This window comes from Mastigoproctus giganteus, chromosome 2 (assembly GCF_048544385.1).
Source record: "Mastigoproctus giganteus isolate SK-2022 chromosome 2, ASM4854438v1, whole genome shotgun sequence".
NCBI lineage: Eukaryota > Metazoa > Arthropoda > Arachnida > Uropygi > Thelyphonidae > Mastigoproctus > Mastigoproctus giganteus.
This window is the reverse complement of record NC_143576.1, coordinates 165483018-165504961: the sequence shown is the minus strand read 5'-3', so window position 1 is coordinate 165504961 and position 21944 is coordinate 165483018. Positions and strand designations below refer to the sequence as shown.

The window sequence follows — 21944 nt, the reverse complement described above, 5'->3', positions numbered from 1 at the left end:
AGAAACGTCATGCTTTCCATAATGTGAAATTAGCAAGTGAAATTGTGAATGCAGATGAAGAAGCAGTAAAGGCCTTTCCATCGATACTGAAAAAACTAGTTGAGGAAGAGGGCTATACATTGGACCAAATTTTCAACTTTGATGAAGCCCAACTGTATTGGAAAAAAATGCCATCATGAACATATATCTCAAGAGAGGAAGCACGAGCTCCAGGCTTCAAGTTTGCTAAGGATAGATTGAGTGTTTACTTTAGGAGTAGCAGAAGAGGGTGGATGACAGGGCAGATCTTCACTTATCTTCTTCTAGATATGTTTTGAAGCTACTACAAAAAGAAAAATTTGGATTTTAAGATTTTAATTGTTTTGGACAATGCACCAAGTCACTCTCCAACCTTTACTGAACTGTCGCCAAACATCAAAATCCTGTTTTTATTCCCTAACACAACATCTTTTATCCAGCCACACTTGACCAAGGAATAATTGCTGCTTTTAAGCATTATTACACAAGGATCACATTTAAGATGTTGATAGCAGAAACAGAGGGTGAAAATGCACCAACAGTTAAAGACTTCTTGAAGCAATTCAACATAAAGAACATGTTGTGGAGGCTTGGAACAAAGTGACAGAAGAATGATGCTTACATAGTGTTTGGCGGCCTCTTTTACCAGATTTTATTTGTGATTTTAAAGGCTTTAATCCTGTAAACTAGCTCCTAAATGAAAAGCACATTGTGTTGCCCTCGCAAAACAGGTTGACTTTGAGGAGGTGGAGCAAGAAGATTTAGAAGAATTTCTTCAGTCTCATGAAGAAGAACTTTCAACCGAAGAACTTCAACAACTTTTTGCTGGTGATGAATGCCTGAAAGCCACCATAAAACAGCTTCCTACTTCGTAGTTATCTTCAGTTTTAATTTCATTTGAGAAAAGTATGCAATGGCTAGAAGATAACAATTACAATGCAGAAAGAAGCAGTAGAGCATTTCATGCAATTCAATCTGCTTTAGAGCCATATAAGCAGCTGCTTTGTGAAAGAAGGAAGATAGCAAATCAATAGAAACTAGATGTCTTTTTTATGAAAACACCCATGAAACAGACAGAAAATGAGCCACAGCCCTGTAGTTCTGGCGTGACCACATTTCATCCAAAGCTCTCATCTGCATCTCCTCCACCTCCCAGTTCCGATAATGATGACAACCTGCCTCCACTTTCCCCATAATTCCGCTGCTTCAACTCTTTCTCGTGCCCTTTCTCTCAAGCTGTCTTCATTTATTTTTAAGGTAGGAATCTAAATTTAAATGATTAAATTATTAATTTTACATTTTTTAATTGTGCAAGTGTTTTTTTAGGATTATTTATTGTGTTTGGTAATGTTTTGGTTACAAATGTGTGTTTAGTCTTGGGTGGTCAACACCTAACCCTTTTTTCCCATAAGTCCTTTTATTTATATTGCACGATTTTGAATTGCACAAGGGTTTCTAGGAACACAACTATCGTGTTATATGAGGACTGACTGTAGCCTGTATTTCATACTATTCTCCAATACATTCTCTCACACTGACTAGTGATATCACCTGCTGTAAATGTTTTGTTTTTTCTTTTCTCATTAAATAAATAAATAGGTACTCAGTATAGTAAAAATTGTATTTAATAATTCAGATATGAAATGACCAGTATCTAATGTGAACAATACTGGAGATAGCTGGAGAAAATCTGAAATGCACAATAATATTTGCCTGTTACATGTCATTAAATTCTATGAATGCAATAATACACCACTTTCCAATAATCTCACAACAATGACCAATATGCACTACATGTTTCACCGCCGACCGGGCTAGCCGAGTGGGTAAAGTACCTGCCCGGCAACCCAAGGTCGCGGGTTCGATTCCTGCCTCGGGCTTGGATCAAAGTACTGCAAAAACCTTGGGAGGTGCAATATGGCCATAGAAGCCGATGCGCCAACAACTACCAAATCAAAAAAAAAAAAAAACATGTTTCACCTTTGTGTTCAGAAAGCTGAAGGCAAAAATTATAATGCAGACTGTAGTGCCTGCTCTGGTAAATCCTTTTTGTGTATAATTCTGAGAGAACAATTGTCATTAAGATAACTGCTCAAATGAATCTGCAAGGTAGATGGAGTTCCACTGTTTAATTGCTAACCAGTGATTAATGAATAATAGATAATTTGATGATTGATCTACCAGACTGAATGCCATCATTGCATTGTTAAAGGTTTTCATTTCTGGCTTTCCCTCCATACGAGTTCAAACATCTTTAGAATGAATTGCCAATTAGTTTTAAATATAAACTCCAAATATATCAAATGTTTTAGTTGCGTTACTGCCTCAACTAAGACAAATTCAATTCAAGCAGAAAAATGTTAACTCTAGTGACAAATGACATAGGCAAATAATGAAACTCTGAATGGGTGGAAGCCTCTTCAAGCTCACTTCTCTGAAGAGGGAGTCATTTCCAGTCTGTTAGATTTTCTTCACCTGGCCCTTACCATGCAGAAGTAGAGCTCTCGAGTAGTATTTCAGCACGATAGCAAAGAAAGACCATATTTTTATATTTACCAATAAGAGCAATTTAGTGTAGCATCATAGGAAATATCACTTGATTTTGTGGTGGAGAGGCTAACAACATTGATATACAGTAGATTATGGGCTGTTCCTCTGTCCTCAAGCTTGGGGAATAGGGAATGGAGATGATACATTCATACTTGGTCATCTTGTTCATATGCCAAATTATTAAATTTTCTGACCATAAGATGCCAAATTATTGGACTTTTACGGTATCTGCTGTATGTGCAATTGGGTTTATCAAATTGTAAAAAAAATAATAATATATTAATTGAAATCAGTAAATAATCAGTAGGCTCATTTGCAAATTTTGATTATTTGCAGAAAATTGTATGTCCATACCTCTCCCATTGGAAATCACTCAGTTGACTATTTGTAATTTTTTCTCAAGAATATAAATACACATAAATACAAGAATATAAATTTTTTTTGTGTATCGTGTTGTGTGAAGTATTTTTTTTTTTTTTTACGCTACAATATTCATAAATTAATGTCTTTATTTCTTTAATTATAATCCACACTCCTTGTAGAAAAGTCGCTTCTTACGACTTTTTACGGAATAAAAAAAAAAAAAATATATATATATATATATATTAGTGCTGTTCTTATTTGTAATGGTATACTCAATATGAAATATATTATAAAAACAATAAAAAAAGGAAAAATGGTTATCTAATAGATGAAATCCATATCACAGCGATATTTCATTTTAAACAAGCTTACACCTTACTACACCAGGTGGTGTAGTAAGGTGTAAGCTTCTATGCAACTTTGTATATAAAATCAGAACAAGGTTAGCTGGTTTCTCCTAATAAAATAATGCTAATATACACACCCCAAAGGCCAGCTTAAAATAAAATGAGTTATTATACCTTGCATGCCTTGGAGGTGGGTTTCTTCTCACCACTACCCCATATTAAGTAATCTAACACCTTACTACACCACCTGGATTTCTTACCCATATGCATATGAGACTCGTTTGTATTTATATCAAAAGAAAGTTAGCTGGTTTATACTAATGCAAAACAGTACTAATATACACAGACCCGAAGACCAGCTTAAAATAAAACGAGTTAGTAAGAGATCAGTTGTAAGCATAGGCTATTTGGAATTGAAGTAGGGATGGGCTATACCCCCCTCCTCTTCTACAAGTCACCATCTCCTCCACAATGACATACGTCACTACTGTCAAATGAGCACTCGTCTCCTGAAACTGCTTTATGTATTGTAAAATATTGACCCAACCTTGTTAGGTCCTCAGACAACATAGGCAAGTTGTCTGAGGACTAAACTTATGAGCTTCATAAAGAATGAGGATCCCTCACTCGAACCCAACGATCCCGTTAATCCCATTTGATTAGTGAATGGAACAAAAGGGTTGCTCTTACGAAGAAAGGCTTAAGTTTTGCAAATTACAGTGCCTGGAGACTAGGCACCTGCGTGGTGATCTGATTGAGGTATAGGGCCTTGAATGGTTTGAGCATGCTCAGTGCTGATGGGATTCTTCCTCTTGCTCAGAATAATCGCCTGAGAGGGCATAAATTCAGGTTGAGGAGAGACAGTTGTAGGATAGATGTGCGGAGGTTTGCCTTTGGATAGCGGGTGGTTGATTGCTGGAACAGACTTCCATCTGTCGTGGAAGTTGATGGCTTGAATGGATTCGGGGTGTAACTTGACAAACATTTAGAGCAAGTGGATGGATGAAATAAGGGGTTTTTTTTTTTTTTTTTTTGGCTGATGCTATATAAGCTTGCTTTCTTGCATCATATGCCAATGCTAATTAATCCCTATATTGTGGACAGTTAAGCATGCCATGGGGGCTTGTTTCTGGCTTACCACCACCACCACCTCATTTTAAGTAAATTCAAATCTAGATCATAAGTATAGCATAGCTTAATTTTCAGTACTCACCTCGTAATAACCACTTAGTTTGATGAAATTTATAACAGGTACATGGTAATTATAAAAAGTTGGAATTCCGACAAGTGACTGTTCATAATTTAGTTTAATTATAAATTTTAAAAACTTAAAAATTACTAAATTATGAGCTTTAAAATGTGTTAAAATTTGCCTAAGAAAGGGAAGTGCACATTCCATTCTATGGTTGTCTTATTAAATTCATGTATTTAAAAAATTAAAATAGTATAGAGCTAATAGTTGCACATGAACGAATTTCGAAACCATGCTCAGTTAGCTTTAGTGGAAAGAGAGGATCACGCAAAGTGTGTTATATACTAGTTAAATTCCCGAAATGCATTTCAGTGCACTTGGAAGCTTTATACGTGTTAAATTCCAAATAGGGGAGAGGTTGATTGGAACCTTCATGTTTAATATGTTGAACGAGTTGTGGCATAACCATTCAATGACAAGGGCCTCATTTTCACGAAATTTATAACTAAAATTTAGTTTAGTTATTGTAATAGCCGAATCAATGTGTGGATTATGATTACAAGATTGAACATGTCATGTTAACTCTGTGCATGATAAATTGGATTTGAAGCTATTAAAGTGATAGTAAAGCTATTATTTGAAGCTATTAAAGTGCTGAAAATTAAGCTATGCTGTACTTGTGATCTAGTCGTTATATCACTGCACATAAGGAATCCTTAATATGTGATCAGTAAATTTAAACCTTACTACACCACCTGGGTGTCTTGCCCATATAGTATCAAAACTAAGTTAGCTGGATTCTACTAATGCAAAACAAAGCAATATAAATAGACCCGTAAAATAAAATGAGTTATTAAGATATTAATTGTGAGCACTAAACATTTGGCCTTGCTGTGGGAATGGGCTGTCATACTCTCTTAAAAGCTACTGTCCCCACCATGAAGACATAGGTCACTACTATCTAATGAGTGCTTGTCTCCTAAAACTGTTTTATGTATTATAAAAAAAGTGGCCCAACCTTGTCTGGTCCTCAGACAATATAGGCAAGTTATCTTCATAAAGAAGATTCCTCACTCGAACCGAGGCTTCGAGTGAGGAGTCCACAATATATGAATCGAGTGATTCATATATTGTGGACGTCTAAGCATGTCTTGGAGGCTGGTTTCTGTCTCACCACAAGAGCATTGAAGGCAGGAAAGCAAATGTCTCAGAATTAGTCCATTAAGACTGCCAATTGTTATCTAACTCATCACTGATGCACCTCCACTCAAATAACAAAATCAGGCAGTCAGCCCCCTGCCCAACTTGGCATGATTGGAGGCCTAAAATCTCTCTGGAAATTCCTCTTTTAAGAGCATAAGTCAAGTGGCACCTAACCACAAGAAGGTCTGCTGGAAGTTTTCCAGCTAGAACATTCAATGCATCTCTGGATACCATTTGACCCGTTTGTGTGATACCCAGAAGAGGAAATCTCTGTGCCAAAAGAAGAGATGTAAAACTACAATGAATAACTCTCCCCTCTTCCAAGCTCCAGATACATGTCAAAATTGGGACAAAGTGTGAGGTGATGGAGGGCTTTCCACTTGATTCCCCAGTTGGTGCAGATGACTCTGTGGAGCTAAACATAGTGTTTTTTATCTTCTATCGTTAATATCTGGTGTGGACAATAAAGTTAAAAATGCTCCTCTAGGCACACTTCATGGTACGTGTTCTGCTTGATGAATCTCGAAGAAAAGATTTAAGAAAGGCAAATAGAAGACCTTACCCTGCTAAGACTACCCTTCAGCAGTGGAACCACTTATTCTGTGTGGAAACCTCAAGCTTTTGTGGTGAAGACCAAGATATCAAGTCCTTTAGACAGGCAACCACCTTGTCTTCTAATCCTTACAGAAGGCCCCCCGATAAGAAATACTAAATCATTGGCATAAGCAATACTGTCAACTCCATCGACCCCATACTCAACTGTCACCACGTTAGCATTAGCAGAGGTGTATGGTGCAAGAAAGCAAGCTTATACAGCATCTGCCAAAAAAAAAAAAAAAAAACCCTCTTCCCATTTCATCTATCCATTCATTCCAAACATTTGTCCTTCAATTTATTTAAGGTATCAATTTCCACAATGACCAGTGGAAGTTTGTTCCAGCAATCAACCACCCACTGGCTAAAGGCACATTTCTGTACATCATTTCTACAACTTGAATTTATGCCCCCTCGGGTGTGCCATTTAAAATTATATTCTTTAAAAACTGAAACAGTCTCCTCACACACCAAACACACTGCTTTTCGTGTACTCAATGATGAACTTCAGTCCACATTTGATTAAACCATGACCCTCCTGAACAGTAGGAAGAATCCCATCAGCATTGAACTTGCTCAAACCATTCAAGGCCTTATATTCCTCAATCAGGTCACCACACAGGTGCCTAGTCTCCAGACAATTTGCAGAACTTAAGCCTTTCTTGGCAAGTGCAATCCTTTGTTCCATCAGCTCTACATCCTTTCTGAAATGAGGGTCCAGACCTGTATACAGTACTCAAGGTGTGGCCTGACCACTGCCTTATACAAGGGGATAATCACCTCCTTATCCCTGCTAGCAAAATTCCTGTATATCATTGACAAGACCCCATGAGCTGCCCTTGCAGGCTATCTGCACTACTCAGAAAACTTCATATCTGACTGCACGGTTACACCAGGTCCTTTTCATTCTCCACTATCCTGAGTTTAGTACCACAGCTGGTACGTTTTGCTGGGATTACTGCTACCCATATACAGTACTTTGCATTTGTCAATGTCGAACTTCAGTTGCCACCTCTCAGCTCATCTGCCCAACTTTTCTGGATCCTGTTGCAGGAACATACTGTCATTACTAACCCTGTCAACCTTCATATCGACTGCAAACTTGAACATGAAGCCTGATCTACCTTCATCAATACCATTGATAAATATAAACAACAATGGGCCCAACAATGAACCCTGAGTGATTCCACTGATAGTATTAGTCCATGAAGAGCAGTGTCCATTGATTACCACTCTGTCTTTTCCCACCTGCGGTGGCCTGCTGGACATATCTGGCTCTCTAGTAATTTTATACGGTCAGGCAGAGCAACTGAAAGTGAACTAAAACAGCATTTTAGAGAGTGAACCTCTGCGTGTACATGCATCGATCTCGACTGCATCAAACTAATACGCGTAGGCCAGTGCTGCCATATGAATATAAATACAGTTACATACATATCAATCTTTTCATATTGTGAAATTCTATTTGATATAATTTGTTCATTGTATTAAATCAATATTAATTTGTACTGAAGTAAAACATTATCCTTAAAAATGTTCCCAAAGTCAATTTGGAGGGTCATGGTTTAATCAAATGTGACTGAAGTTCATCATTGAGTACACGAAAAGCAGTGTGTTTGGTGTGTGAGGAGACTGTTTCAGTTTTTAAAGAATATAATTTAAACCAACACTATGATTCCAAGCATAACTGTTATGATCAATGTAAAGGAGTGTTGCGAAACGAAAACTGTTCAAAGTTATAAAACGAATTAACGAATTAAGAAAACAACAAAACACACTGAAAACTTATTCACTCAAGATGTTTATATGCTATAAGTGCCAGTTATCAATTGCACATTTGATCACCTTTGAAAGTAAACCATTCAGTGATGGTTAAATTGTTAAACGTTGTGTGTTAAAAGTTGTAGAAGCAATTTCTCCAGAGAAATGAACAATGATACAAGACATTACTTTGTCTCAACAAAGAATTATGCAAAGTGTAGAAGATATTGGAAAGAATTTGTTCGATCAACTTTTGGAAAACATAAGGCAAATACAAGCAGGCATGCCAAAAGGGGGAGTCCTGTCTAGCATTCTTTTTACAGCTATCATTAACGCACTAATACACAAAAGAACAGATATGATATCATATGCGGATGACTTGAAGCTCTTAACAAAAATACAACAGTATTTTTTTTAAGAGCTTACAACAGTAGCTCATGAGATTTGACCATGCGAGTTAACACTGAAAAATCTGCCATCATGGTATTCTCACTTAAACAGAGCCCTGTTTAACTTAGATTGATGGAGTCCCGTTCCCCCGCATCAAAAAGCAGAGTGATATTTGACAGAAAATTAAGATTCCATTATCACATAGAAGAACTCTGTGCCAAATTCAACAGGAAATGGTGGGTTGCCAAGCAGCACTTGCTACATATCCAGAACAAAAATCTGATAAAAACGTATATCAGGATGATGATTTTCAAAGGTGTGGAGTAGAGTTGTGGGGCTCAGCTGCAAATACCACACTCAAACCATTGAACACTGCAGAATACTGCCTCCCGAAGTGGGCGACCTGGAAGTGTCATCTCCCATCAGAGCAGCACACAACACCAATGACCGAAGCACTGATTGTAACCAGATTTTCAGTATTAATGCATGAAAGACAACTGATTTTCACCATAAAAATGATCACTGGAGGAATCTCAGCACCCAACATGTGGGACATCGTGCATTGGCTGATCCAACCAACAAGCTCTACACTCCACTCCCAAGCTTCTTGCTTTTCCTTCAAAGCTACATCTTAAAGATCGCTTCCTCCCTTATCAAAAGCTCCATCTAGCCCAATCCTTGGATGCTGACCTATGTAAAATCATAGATGACAAGAAGTATAGACATCACATCCTTGATCTGCACATGTATTCCTCAACCATCGACTAATGTGAGCTCGCTCCGGCTAGCCCAGAATTTGAAGAAAACCTGAACTCAAGAAAACTGTTCTGTTATTTTAGTTTATTGTATTAATTTTTAATTGGACGTATTATCTATCTATACATTAAAAAAGTTTTCTACTCCAAGTGATATTTATTCGAGCCAATGGGAGAAGAGAGTGAGGCAATTACATCACTACAAATGCAATTAATTATTGACAACTGCTTCCATAACATTCACCAACCTTATGCACGTGATTCACTGTCTAACGTTTGATGTTCCATTGTAATGTTTTTTGTTTATTAATGAATATTGTATATTTATAAATACGTAGTTTAGTGTTTTGTAAAAATTTTAAATATTTGTACATTTATTTATTCGAGCCAATGGGAGAAGAGAGTGAGGCAATTACATCACTACAAATGCAATTAATTATTGACAACTGCTTCCATAACATTCACCAACCTTATGCACGTGATTCACTGTCTAACGTTTGATGTTCCATTGTAATGTTTTTTGTTTATTAATGAATATTGTATATTTATAAATACGTAGTTTAGTGTTTTGTAAAAATTTTAAATATTTGTACAGTTTGTAAATATATCAGTTAAATATTTTAGTTCTGCTTTTTCGGATGCAACACTATTCCTCATGCTTATGGAACCCGAAGCAAAAGCCTTTTCCTAAGTGACCTATGTAAATGCAGGTAAATAATTACATAGTGATATTGGGTTGAAGTCCAGTATAGTATGCACCGGCAGCATTTTTTTTTTTCTTTCTTTCTTTCTTTCTTTTTTATGAAAACCCCAAACACTAGAGGTATTAGAACCTAGAGTACTTAGTACTATGCTTTGGTTGGAGGTTGAGAAGACAAAAGAAGATATTTGTTGACACTATACTTGAACTTCTGTAGACTGTAATTCTCAGGAAATGCGTATGAAGGAAGGTTGTTCCAGAAAACGGCAGTTGAATGAATAAATGAGGAAGATGAAAAGTTGGTTCTGTGAGTTTGAAGTTGGACAGTAAATGAATGTTGGCTAGTGGCGGCATGTGTTCGGACTGTTTTGAAAGAGAGAACGGGAATTATAGAAGCCAATTCAGAAGAACAGTGCCCATGGAAGTATCTGTAGAAAAGGCATGCAGCAGAAACAGAATGTTTATGAGACAGAGAGTGGAGAGACTCTGTTAGAGATAAATCATAAATTAACGTAGCTGCCCTCTTCTGAATGGAATCTAGGAGCCTGGGGAGGTTTTGAGGGCACCGGCTAAGATCTGGGAGCAATATTCCATGGTAGGGCGGATTTGCAATTTGTACAGAGTGAACAGCTGTTTGGAAGAAAAGTAATACTGAGAGCGAAAGAGAAAACCAAGTTTTTTAGATTCAGAGGAAGCAATATTTGTAATGTGCTTGTGCCAAGAGAGAGACATTAGAAGTCAGGGTAATCCCCAAAAGAGATATATCGTTTTGCCTAGAAATCTGAGTGTCACCAAAGATAAGCATAGGAGCAGAAGAATCCTTTTTGCAAGATATAAGACAAGACTGAGTTTTAGAAGGATTGAAATCAACTAAGTTGTCTTTGCCCCACTGGATAATTACCTGGAGATCGACGTTTAAGAAATTGGTAGCATATATTCAAGGTTGAAGCTGATTGAGCAGGGCAAGGTTTTTCAAAATGGAAAGTGGAATGCAATGTACTATATCATCAGCAAAACTATAGATAGGATTTCCAGTCAATGGAAGAAAGTCATGAATATACAAAAGGAATTGAGTGGGGGAAAGAACTGAACCTTGGAGGACACCAGCATTAGTGGAGAAGTTAGAAGACAGAGAGCCATCTACCGTCACCCTCAGTGAGCGATCAGAGAGAAAACTAGATAACCAATTACAAAAAAACAGTTGGCAAACCATAAGATGGAAGCTTGTTTAGAAGACCTTTATGCCAAACACAATCGAAAGCCTTTGAGATGTCCAGAGCGACAGCTTGTGTTTCACCGAACTTTTCCATTGAATTTGCCCATAAAAATGGGTAACATAAACCAGAATATCACCAGTGGATCGACACTGATGGAAACCATACTGGCGATTGTTGATCAGACTGAAGGTTTCTAGGTAGTTTAAGAGTTGTCGGTTAATTTATTTCTATATTAATTTAGAAAGAGTAGAAGTAATTTCAAAGGGACGATAATTGGATGGAAGGGACTTGTCATCCTTTTTAGGGACTGGCTGGATATGAGCAAATTTCCAAGCAGAAGGAAAAACACCTTTGGAATAAGAAAGTGAAAAAAGGTGGCAAAGAATAGGAGTAAGATTAGGAGCACAGGTTTTGAGAAAAAGTGGAGAAATACCATGAGGACCTGGAGTTTTCTTAGCATCGAGATTCGCCAAAATCCTTTTGATATCCTTTTGATGGAAGATCACAGGAGGCATTGAATGGAGCATGTTGGGAATGGTGGGAGGTATTTTACCCTGATCATTAATACTTAAGTTGGAAGGAAAAAGTCCCATTTTTCTTCCAACTGACAACAGAACCATCTGGTTTTGACAGAGGTGGGAGCAAAAAGCTTTGGCAAGAGACCAGAATGCTAGAATGCTCTGCTACCATTAGGGCAAGAAGCAAGTTTTCTACTCTTACCCTATTCAAAATCTAGTTTGGTTTGATTAATAAATGCTTTACAATTGTTGCGAGCTTTGGTGTAGGCAAAAAATGAAACTGAAGAATTGAAAGCAAGCCAATTACGATATGCAACATTCTTCTCTTGAACAGCCTTATCACATTTATTGGAAAACCAAGGATTAGATAAAGGACGAGATTTTAAAGTGGAGTGTGGAATAAAGAATTCCATTTCTACAAGAATAATTTCACTGATGCGATCTGAGTAAATGTTGACATCAGAAGTTTTGAAACAGTAATCTGACCAAGGAAAATAAATCTCGCAGGTCATCCCATTTTGCATTCTTGTAATGCCAAACAACACGAGGTTGGGAATAGCCATGAGATAAAGGCTCCATTGGAGAAGAGACAATCGCCAAGTTGTGATCTGAGGTACCTAAAGGACCACTCATTTCTACTGTGTACTTAGAAGGGTTGTTTGTGAGAAAAAGATCAAGCGTGTTGGCTGTATGGTTAGGATTGTCCGCTATTCTTGTAGGTAAATGAACAATCTGTGCAAGGTCATTAGAAATTGCAAAAGCCTCAGCATCTCGACCAGCTGGGTCGGTGTGACTAGAAAATGGAAGCCAGCCGGAGTTGTGAACATTAAAATCAACAAGGAAAGTTATCTCACTGTTAAGAATGTTGGACGGAAGAAAGTCAAGTTGCAGAGAGAGGAAATCAAAGAGCTCCAAGTGATTAGTGGAGTTGGGAGAATGGTAGAGACAACAGATGAATTTGACACAATGAAGTAGAGAGATTTTAAGCAAGAGAAATTGAAGAAAGGAGTTTCCAAATTACCACATCTCTGACAGGGAATATTGGAATGGATATATGCACAAATAGCACCTTTGAGGCGAGAGGAATCATACAGCGAATAATTTGGGCAGCTGAGATGAGCAGTAGTTGAATTAACCAATAACTGAGATTCTGTCAGAAAAAGTACATTGTGTTTGGCAGACTGCAAGTGGAAATGGAAATCATTGAGATTAAAATTGAGACCACGTATATTTTTGAAATGAACTAGGAAGTGTTTGGGAGGTTTAGATCTTTTCATAGAGAAGCTTACTCTATTAGTTTGACAATTCATGGTGTATTCAATAGTAAGAAAGAAAATCTAGGGGGGGGGACATGCTGTATGAAGTAATGAAATTTTTGGATATGGCGTACACATGGTAAGAATATACCCAGATCGTTGACATAACATGGCCCCTACACCTCCTGCAAGTTTGTCGCACTGGTAGTGAATCACCCTGTATAACAAGATATGGAAAATGTAACACACTAATTTTTCTCGAATCACTCAGTGTGGCCTGCGAAACAAATCTGACTTTGAATGTTGGGCCCCTGTATGAGAAAATATTGTACACCGTTGCACTAACCATCCCTTTATCCATAGCAGCAACTTGCCTTTAATGCTATTTTGCTCCAATTGTTCCAAAAGGCAGCTCCAAGGAGCAGCCACTCAGGGAAGCTTTCACACCAATGTGAAAATAATATTTTACCATAATTGTGCAAATTTCCCCGGTGAAGGGACACTCTAACCCTGCAGAGGATATGTTCCCACCACAGTGCATTGAACACCCCCCTTAAACTCCGTAAACAATTCCAGGCGCTATCGACTGTGATGTGTTCACTATCTAAGTCAGTTTGTAAATGGTGTCCTCTACTGATAAGCCCTTTATAAACCCAAATTGGTTTGGGAAGGCTACTCCCAAAGATTTATAATGAAGTTTCAATCATCCAAGCACTAACCTCTCAAGAACTTTATGGGCATTTGGGCAGTTGGTCAATACAAACATGTCTTGTTTATGGGCTTCTCCAGGCTCTTCAAGATGATTCTAAGTACTGCAGTCTTTCAAACTGAAGGGAATACTCTCTGCTGAAGACAAGCAGTGTAGGAATCAAGCAGAAGTTCACTTCAGTAAGCTTAACTGAAGTGAAGAGAACCTTGTTCCTTTCAGTAACAAATGTACTACTAGATTGAACAGTCAGTATGTGCTGGTCAATTTCTTCAGCAGAATTATTAGGTACAAATAATTAATTCAATATATTTCTCACAGTCTCAAGTCAGCCAAGGGACTCAATCTGGCCTCATCCATGACAGAAGTCATTATATCACTAGAATAGTATTTCTTAATTACCACATATGGATCAGCCAACCCCCATGTCTCGAATTGCTGCCAGGATCTCTTCTTGCTAATAGTTAGCAAGTTACAGTACTGTCTTCTCAGGGTCAGATATGTCACTTTATGTTCTTGTGTAAGTCCAGAATATTCACATTCTTGTGGAATGTTAGTAACTCTTTCATGCATTCTGAACTTGTCTTCTTAGGGTTGTCAGTTCACTAGTCCACCATGGCATGACATGTACAGTTTGATGTTTTTTCTTCTTTGTTCACGAACAAGCATTCACTAAACAAGACATCATAAACTCAGCTTTACCATTAGCAGACAAGTCTGGCAAATTTACATGCCCCTGTAAAGAAGTCCATACATGGGAGAAAAATCAATCCAGTTTCATGTTTTTAACAGAAAACATTTTAGTTTCACACCAATGTCAAGTTCAAGTTCTTACCTGACAGATACTTCTGTGATCACTAGTGGACCAGCCAAGTGCAGTTCAATTCTTAATGGAACTTTCGACCGCACCAGTGCAGGCTATAACATCTATATATATTTCTCTAGCCACCAAGGGGAACGTTGGAAGTTGCTTGGGGTTACTCTTTGCTATTATCCCTGAGGCAGAAATGAACACTTCGAAGACTAAATCTCTTTCACTGGAGCCCATTCCATCCTATAGCATGGACCTGGCAATAGTATCTATACCTACTGTGATCCTGACTGCACCTAATTTTTGATTTACCCTCTCAAGATGCTCAATATATATCTAGTTGTATGGGCCTCATATTGACAATAAAGGCATATGATATATATAGGCCCTAAAAGACCTAGTACCTCGTACAAACTCCATTTGAATCACGAAGAAGAAATGGTAGTAGCAGTCAGTTCTGCATTCTTGATGATAATTGTATCATGAGAATGCAGAACTGACTGCTACTACCATTTCTTCTTACTTAAAAGCATATTCTTTTACTTAGTTACCATACATTTAAAGCTCTTGGAAAAACATTAGGGCAATCTTCTTCTACTTGATGACGTTAGGCAATTTTCGATTGTCATTTTTCAATGCAAAATTCCTTTCCATCACCACCATCTCATGGGTGGCCACATCCAGCACAGTGACCGCAGAAAAACCTTCACTCTTACAATACTTTGCAACATGGCCAAAAGCCATGCAGTAGTAACATTGGGTCACAACTGTGAGATCCCTCACCTTGTATCAGCTCTAGTCCACAAAGATTCTGGCACGGAAAATTGGGATCTTCCTGATAGCACTTGAGGTCTGTAGACAAAATTATAATCATCTTTATTCTTAACCTTGTTCCTTGCCAGAGTGTTTAAATTCAATCTAATCAGATCCACTGTCTGTAAGGTTTCTCTCCCATAACTGGTTGAGAAGGTTGTCATGGGTAACTCCATTATCCACATTGTAAGTCACCAATCTAGGTCCATTTTGGTTGATAACATGACTTTCAGCTCAAGTTCCTGCACCAGTAGACATTTCATGATCTTGTTGAGGTCTAGCTTGTTGGCAACCTCAATGGTAACTTTTTTTATCCCAAATAATTCTTATGGCAATTACTCTCATGTCGATTAGTACTGATCTTATAGATTTTATGAGTTCTGATTTAATGTTCTCACATGTCTCCCTGTGTGTGTGTGTGTGTGTGTGTGTGTGTGTGTGTGTGTGTGTGTGTGTGTGTGTGTGTGTGTGTGTGTGTGTGTGTGTGTGTGTGTGTGTGTGTGTGTGTGTGGAGTCCCCGGTATTCATTATCCAAGTTCCCGTAGTTACGTGGATTTGAAAATTAAAGAATTGAAGCTTTTTCCCTTGAGAAAATTGACCAAGCACTTGAATATTTTTTGTGAAAACTAGCTTCTTCATTACCTTGCAACAAAAGTTAAGCACAAAGTTAAAGACGTAACTAAATGCTATGACACAATTTTATCTGAAAAAATACAGCAAAAAAAAAAAAAAAACACAAACCACTCTGGATTCATGCTTTATTTGTACAACTGAAAAATAGTATAACTTTACTTAAACTTATATTGTGCAACATATTATAATAAAAAATGTCTAATAAAATAATTTTCTCATTTTCAGCTCCTTCATCCATTTTTTACTATGTACAAATAATAAACATTATGAAAATTTGGTCTCCATTTTAAGTAATTTTTCTGAACCAATTATCCTCGGATAATGATGATCCCCTGTGTGTGTGTGTGTGTGTGTGTGTGTATATATATATATATATATATATCTGTCTGTCACAGTTTGACAATCAACGTCTTTGGCTTGCTGGTAGCATCACCTTTAGGCTCAGGCCTAGGCACCTCTGCATATGTTCTTTTAACCTGGGTTGAAGTTTTCCTAGCATTGTCTTATGACAGTCTTGTAAACAGAGTCTGATTCTTAATATAGTAGTAGTAGTAGTAGTAGTGGCATGTGATGGAAGAAAGCAAATGTATGAGCTTATGCAGCATCAGCCAAAAAAAAAAAAAAATCACACCATTCTCTCCAAATGCCTGTCCAGTTCCTCCTTAAATTTATTCAACCTATCAACTTCCACAACGACAGATGGAAGTTTGTTCCAGCAATTAACCACCCGCTGGCTAAAGGCAAATTTCCGCACATCTATTCTTCATCTGTCCTTTCGTAATTTTGAATTTATGCCCCCTTAGGTTTGTAATCTGAACAAGTGGAAGGATCTCATCAGAATTCAGCGTGCTCAAACCATTCAAGGCCTTATAGACCTCAATCAGATCACCGCGCAGGTGCCTAGTCTCCAGCCACTGCAATTTGCAGAACTTAAGCCTCTCTTGGTAAGAGGATCCCTTCATTCCCCTCACCAATCTTGTTGCCCTTCTCTGTACACGCTCAAGTAAATCTACATCCTTCCTAAAATGAGGCCTCCAGACCTGTACGCAGTACTCAAGGCGTGGCCTGACCATTGCCTTATACAGAGGGATAATCACCTCCTTTTCCCTGCTAGCAAAGTTCCTATATATCATTGACAAAACCCCATGACCTGCCCTGGCAGCCTGTCTGCATTGCTCAGACAGGCTGCCAGGGCAGCCTGTCTGCATTGCTCAGAAAACTTCATATCTGCCTGCACAATTACTCCCAGGTCTTTTTCATTTTCTACCACCTTAAGTGTAGTACCACACAGTTGGTACGTTTCTCTGGGGTTACTTCTACCCATACGCAGTACTTTGCATTTGTCAAGGTTAAACTTCAGTTGCCACTTCTTAGCCCATCTGCCCAAATTATCTACTGCAACAAGATCTAGATAATTTGGGCAGATGGGCTAATGAAGACACACAGCCATTACTGTCATTAACAACCCTGCCAACCTTTGTATCATCATTGACAAAATGATGTCATTTTGGCTGTAATGTGTCTTCATTACAGCCAACTCCACTTCATCCTGTAGGGTTAGGATCTCCCCAGTGACTGCTTTTGTAATGTCAAGGTCTTGCTGCATTTTGCATTTATTTCACATTCTCAAAACCAACTGGTTCAAGAGTCTCGTTTTCTTTTTTCCATCTCTGATACACTGGGTTCTTCAGTATTTGCTCTCTCCAGGTGAGATACTGATCCCTACATCTTGAGAAATTTCTTCGTCATAGATATTATCCTCTTCTGATTGTGTTTTGGACTTGGTTCCTTTTGGGACTGTGCCAGCAGCCCGACCATGAGTTACTTCTTTCACTTATTGTTCTTGTCCTTAATCTCAGAGGATATAGGAATTCTTCTTGCCTTTATCTATCACCTTCACTGGAGTTTCCAATGGTTTACTTTTTACCTTAGGTTGAGGTGCCTTCTTTGGGCCCCTTTTTCTGTAGCCATTGACATTTTCTTTTTTGGGAGCAATATCTTCTATTGCCACAGAGACAAGTTTGGTAGGTGTCATTTTCTGAGCACACCTCAAAATGCTTTTATCAGTCTCCTCTGTCAGTATTAGAGAGATACTGACAGAGGAGACTGATGATGACTTCTTTTAATTCTTCACTTTGCAATAAAGCAGAATCTTCCTCCTCCTACTCCTTAGAAAGAGAGAGAGTGAGATAGAAAGAGGTACTCTTCTTGATTTCATAGCCATAATGGATTTAATTTAACTTAAATTTAGACTATTAGTAAAATTAATATTAATGAATTAACTAAACAAAATTTAACAATAAATGTGGAATTTGGTCAGCAAGAAAAACTAAACCCATGGTGTAAGCTGCCTTAAACTTAATGCACCACAAGACTGGGAAAACCAAAAATAACATGTATAATTTGTAAGAAATTTGCCAAAAAAGAAAGAAAAATGCTCACTCTGCGAGCTGTGGGAGCCACACTTCTCCAACTAACTGTCCCTATACTGGCAATTAAAAAACATTAAAAAGGTCTGACTCTCTCAAAAGCATCCTACTTATAATACCATTAAAATTAAAATAAACCATTACGAATAATCAACAGACTACAAATAGAAGCCCTCACTATTTCTATTCATTATATACTTGGTAAAAATCAGTGTCCGGTTAATATATATAAAATCGATTAACACATAATAAAGTTATATATTTTGCACAGAAATGTCTTGCATTCAGGAAGCTTAATGGCTTAAATTTCTTAAATTTACATTTTATAATCATAGAATTTTCTTTATGATTGAAATTTCATGATTCTGAAGTTTGATCATGTTTGCATAGCTCACTTTGTATTTTACATTGCTTTCATTTTCAAGTTGCTTGAAGAGATTTGTAAAATTCCTCTGATTGGCCCTGCTAGCTCTCAGTTAGCAAATCAAATTCCAGACCTGCAGATGCTACGAGGAACTCTTCATGAACCAACAAGTAAAATATGGCTTAACTTCTTAGATGGTGAGCGCAAATGCAGTTACCTAAAGGTTCATTATCAGTTGCAGAGTCAATTGCATACTGTAAGTATAAATTCTTTTATGCAATTTGCTTTAAAAAAATGTATGCACACTTCATTGAATATAGGTGTTGAAGGGTATTTTGTTCTTCTCTTTTATAATAATGCTTTTGATATATTTGTATTGAGTGTAGTTGCTATTTCTATTAAATCCAATTAATTTCACTATATAATGATCAGATAACTCACTAATTGCCTTCTGGTTGTTATATGACTAATAGTTATAATCAGATTGCCTCAAAGTGAATTATCTCTTTAAAACCAAGTACATGGTGGGTGACCACCCAGGTGTGAACCAATGTAAGCAGGGGTCGAGGTGTGGCACCCACACCACACCACATGGAGGAACGCCGCCCCTCTATGTTACCAGGCAGTACTAGGTGGTAGATGACTCATATCAACCGGTGAAATACCACCACTTTGCTTATTGGAGGCTTGAAGTGGTGGAACCCATGTTTAGTCTCTAGGGCTAAGTTCCGGTCAACCCTTCCCTCTCTTCCATCATGCAGTATGATTGATGACTTTTGAGGTATGATGAACGTCGTGGCGAGATGCAATATTCCTTACATTTCGAGGGTACAGCTCTAAAACTGTGTTCGCAGGCCGGCTGCTAGTTAGTACACCGGACCGAACCTATTGGTAACTGTCTAGGAGGCTTCCGGATCAGCTAGTGTATAATCTTGCTACCTCTACTCTGCCAGATAGTGACTGGAGGGAGTCTGGGTAGTGTGTATGCGGGGAGCATTGTCAAGGCCACGTTATGTCAAGGATCTGGGTATATTCTTACCACGTGTACGCCATATCCAAAAATTTCTTTACTTCATACAGCATGTCCCACCCACTTTTTCTTACTATTGAATACACCATGAATTGTCAAACTAATAGAGCAAGCTTATCTGCGAAAAGATCTAAACCTCCCAAGGACTTCCTAATTCATTTCACAAATATACATGGTCTCAGTTCTAATCTCAACGATGTCCATTTCCACTTGCAGTCTGCCAAACCCCATGTACTATTTCTGACAGAATCTCAGTTATCGGTTGATTCAACTACTGCTCATCTCAGATGCCAAAATTATTCGCTGTATGATTCCTTTCGCCTCAAAGGTGGTACTTGTGCATATGTCCGTTCTGATATTCCCTGTCAGTGACTTGGCAATTTGGAATCTCCTCTTTTTGATCTTCTCTGGCTTAAAATCTCTCTACCTCATTGTGTCAAATTCATCTGTTGTCTCTACCATTCTCCCAACTCCACTAATCACTTGGAGCTCTTTGACTTCCTCTCTTTGTAACTTGACTTTCTGCAGTCCAACTTTCCTAACAGTGAGATAATTTTCCTTGGTGCTTTTAATGTTCACAACTCCAGCTGGCTTCCATTTTCTAGTCACACCGACCCAGCAGGTCGAGATGCTGAGGCTTTTGCAATTACTAATGACCTAGCACAGATTGTTCATTTACCTACGAGAATACCGGATAATCCTAATCATACAGCCAATACGCTTGATCTTTTTCTCACAAACAACCCTTCTAAGTACACGGTTGAAGTGAGAGGTCCTTCAGATCACAACTTGGTGATTGTCTCTTCTCCAATGGAACCTTTATCTCATGAGTATTCCCAACCTCGTGTTGTTTGGCATTACAAGAATGAAAAATGGGATGACCTGCGAGACTTCTATTCTTCTTTTCCTTGGTCGGATTACTGTTTCAAAACTTCTGATGTCAACATTTGCTCAGATCGTGTCAGTGAAATTATTCTTGCAGGAATGGAATCCTTTATCCCACACTCCACTTTAAAATCTCGTCCTTTATCTAAACCTTAGTTTTCCAATAAATGTGCTAAGGCTGTTCAAGAGAAGAATGTTGCATATCGTAATTGGCTTGTCTCTAATTCTTCAGTTTCATTTTCTGCCTACACCAAAGCTCGCAACAATTGTAAAGCAGCTATTAATCAGTCCAAACTAGAGTTTGAACAGGCTAAGAATAGAAAACTTGCTTTTTGCCCTAATGGTAGCCAAGCATTCTGGTCTCTTGCCAAAGCTATTGGCCGCAACTTTTGCCCCTCTCTGCTCCCACTTCTGTCCAAACCAGATGGTTCTGTTGTCACTTCAGCCAAGGATAAAGCTGATCTACTAGCATCCCATTTTTCTTCCAGCTCATGTATTAATGATCTTGGTAAAACACCTCCCACCATTCCTAACACGCTCCATTCAATGCGTTCTGTGGTCTTCCGTCAAAAGGATATCAGAAGGATTTTGATGAATCTTGATGCTAAGAAAGCTCCAGGTCCTGATGGTATTTCTCCACTTGTTCTCAAAACCTGTGCCCCTGAACTTACTCCTATTCTTTGCCGCCTTTTTTCACTTTCTTATTCCAAAGGTGTTTTTCCTTCTGCTTGGAAATTTGCTCATATCCAGCCAGTTCCTAAAAAGGGTGACAAATCCCTCCCATCCAATTATCGTCCCATTGCAATTACTTCTACTCTTTCTAAAGTAATGGAGAAATCAATTAACCGCCAACTCTTAAACTACCTAGAAACCTTCCGTCTGATCAACGATCGCCAGTATGGATTCCGTCAGTGTCGATCCACTGGTGATATTCTGGCTTATGTTACCCATTTATGGACTAATTCAATGGACAGGTTCGGTGAAACACAAGTAGTTGCTCTTGACATCTCAAAGGCTTTTGGCATAAAGGTCTTCTAAACAAGCTTCCGTCTTATGGTTTGCCAACTGTTTTTAGTAATTGGTTATCCAGTTTTCTCTCTGATCGGTCACTGAGGGTGATGGTAGAAGGCTCTCTGTCTTCTAACTTCTCCACTAATGCCGGTGTCCCCCAAGGTTGAGTTCTTTCCCCCACTCTTTTCCTCTTGTATATTAATGACCTTCTTCCATTGACTGGCAACCCTATCCATAGTTTTGCCGATGATAGCATATTACATTCCACTTTCCATTTTGAGAAACCTTGTTCTGCTCAATCAGCTTCAACTTTTCGAAAATCTGCTACCAGTTCCTTAAATGCCGATCTTCAGGTAATTCTCCAGTGGGGCAAAGACAACTTAGTTGATTTCAACCCT

General features: G+C 38.2%; 1 protein-coding gene across 3 annotated transcripts in view; it reads left to right on the top strand.

Moving 5' to 3' along the window:
• bchs (WD repeat and FYVE domain containing 3 bchs) overlaps positions 1-21944 on the top strand; it is a 1877108-nt gene that overhangs the window by 1072643 nt on the left and 782521 nt on the right. For all 3 annotated transcript variants that reach the window (XM_090389621.1, XM_090389619.1, XM_090389620.1), the window contains exon 43: positions 18682-18876. In XM_090389621.1, the coding sequence (XP_090245747.1) occupies positions 18682-18876 (195 nt within the window). The remainder of the gene's footprint in view (positions 1-18681; positions 18877-21944) is intronic.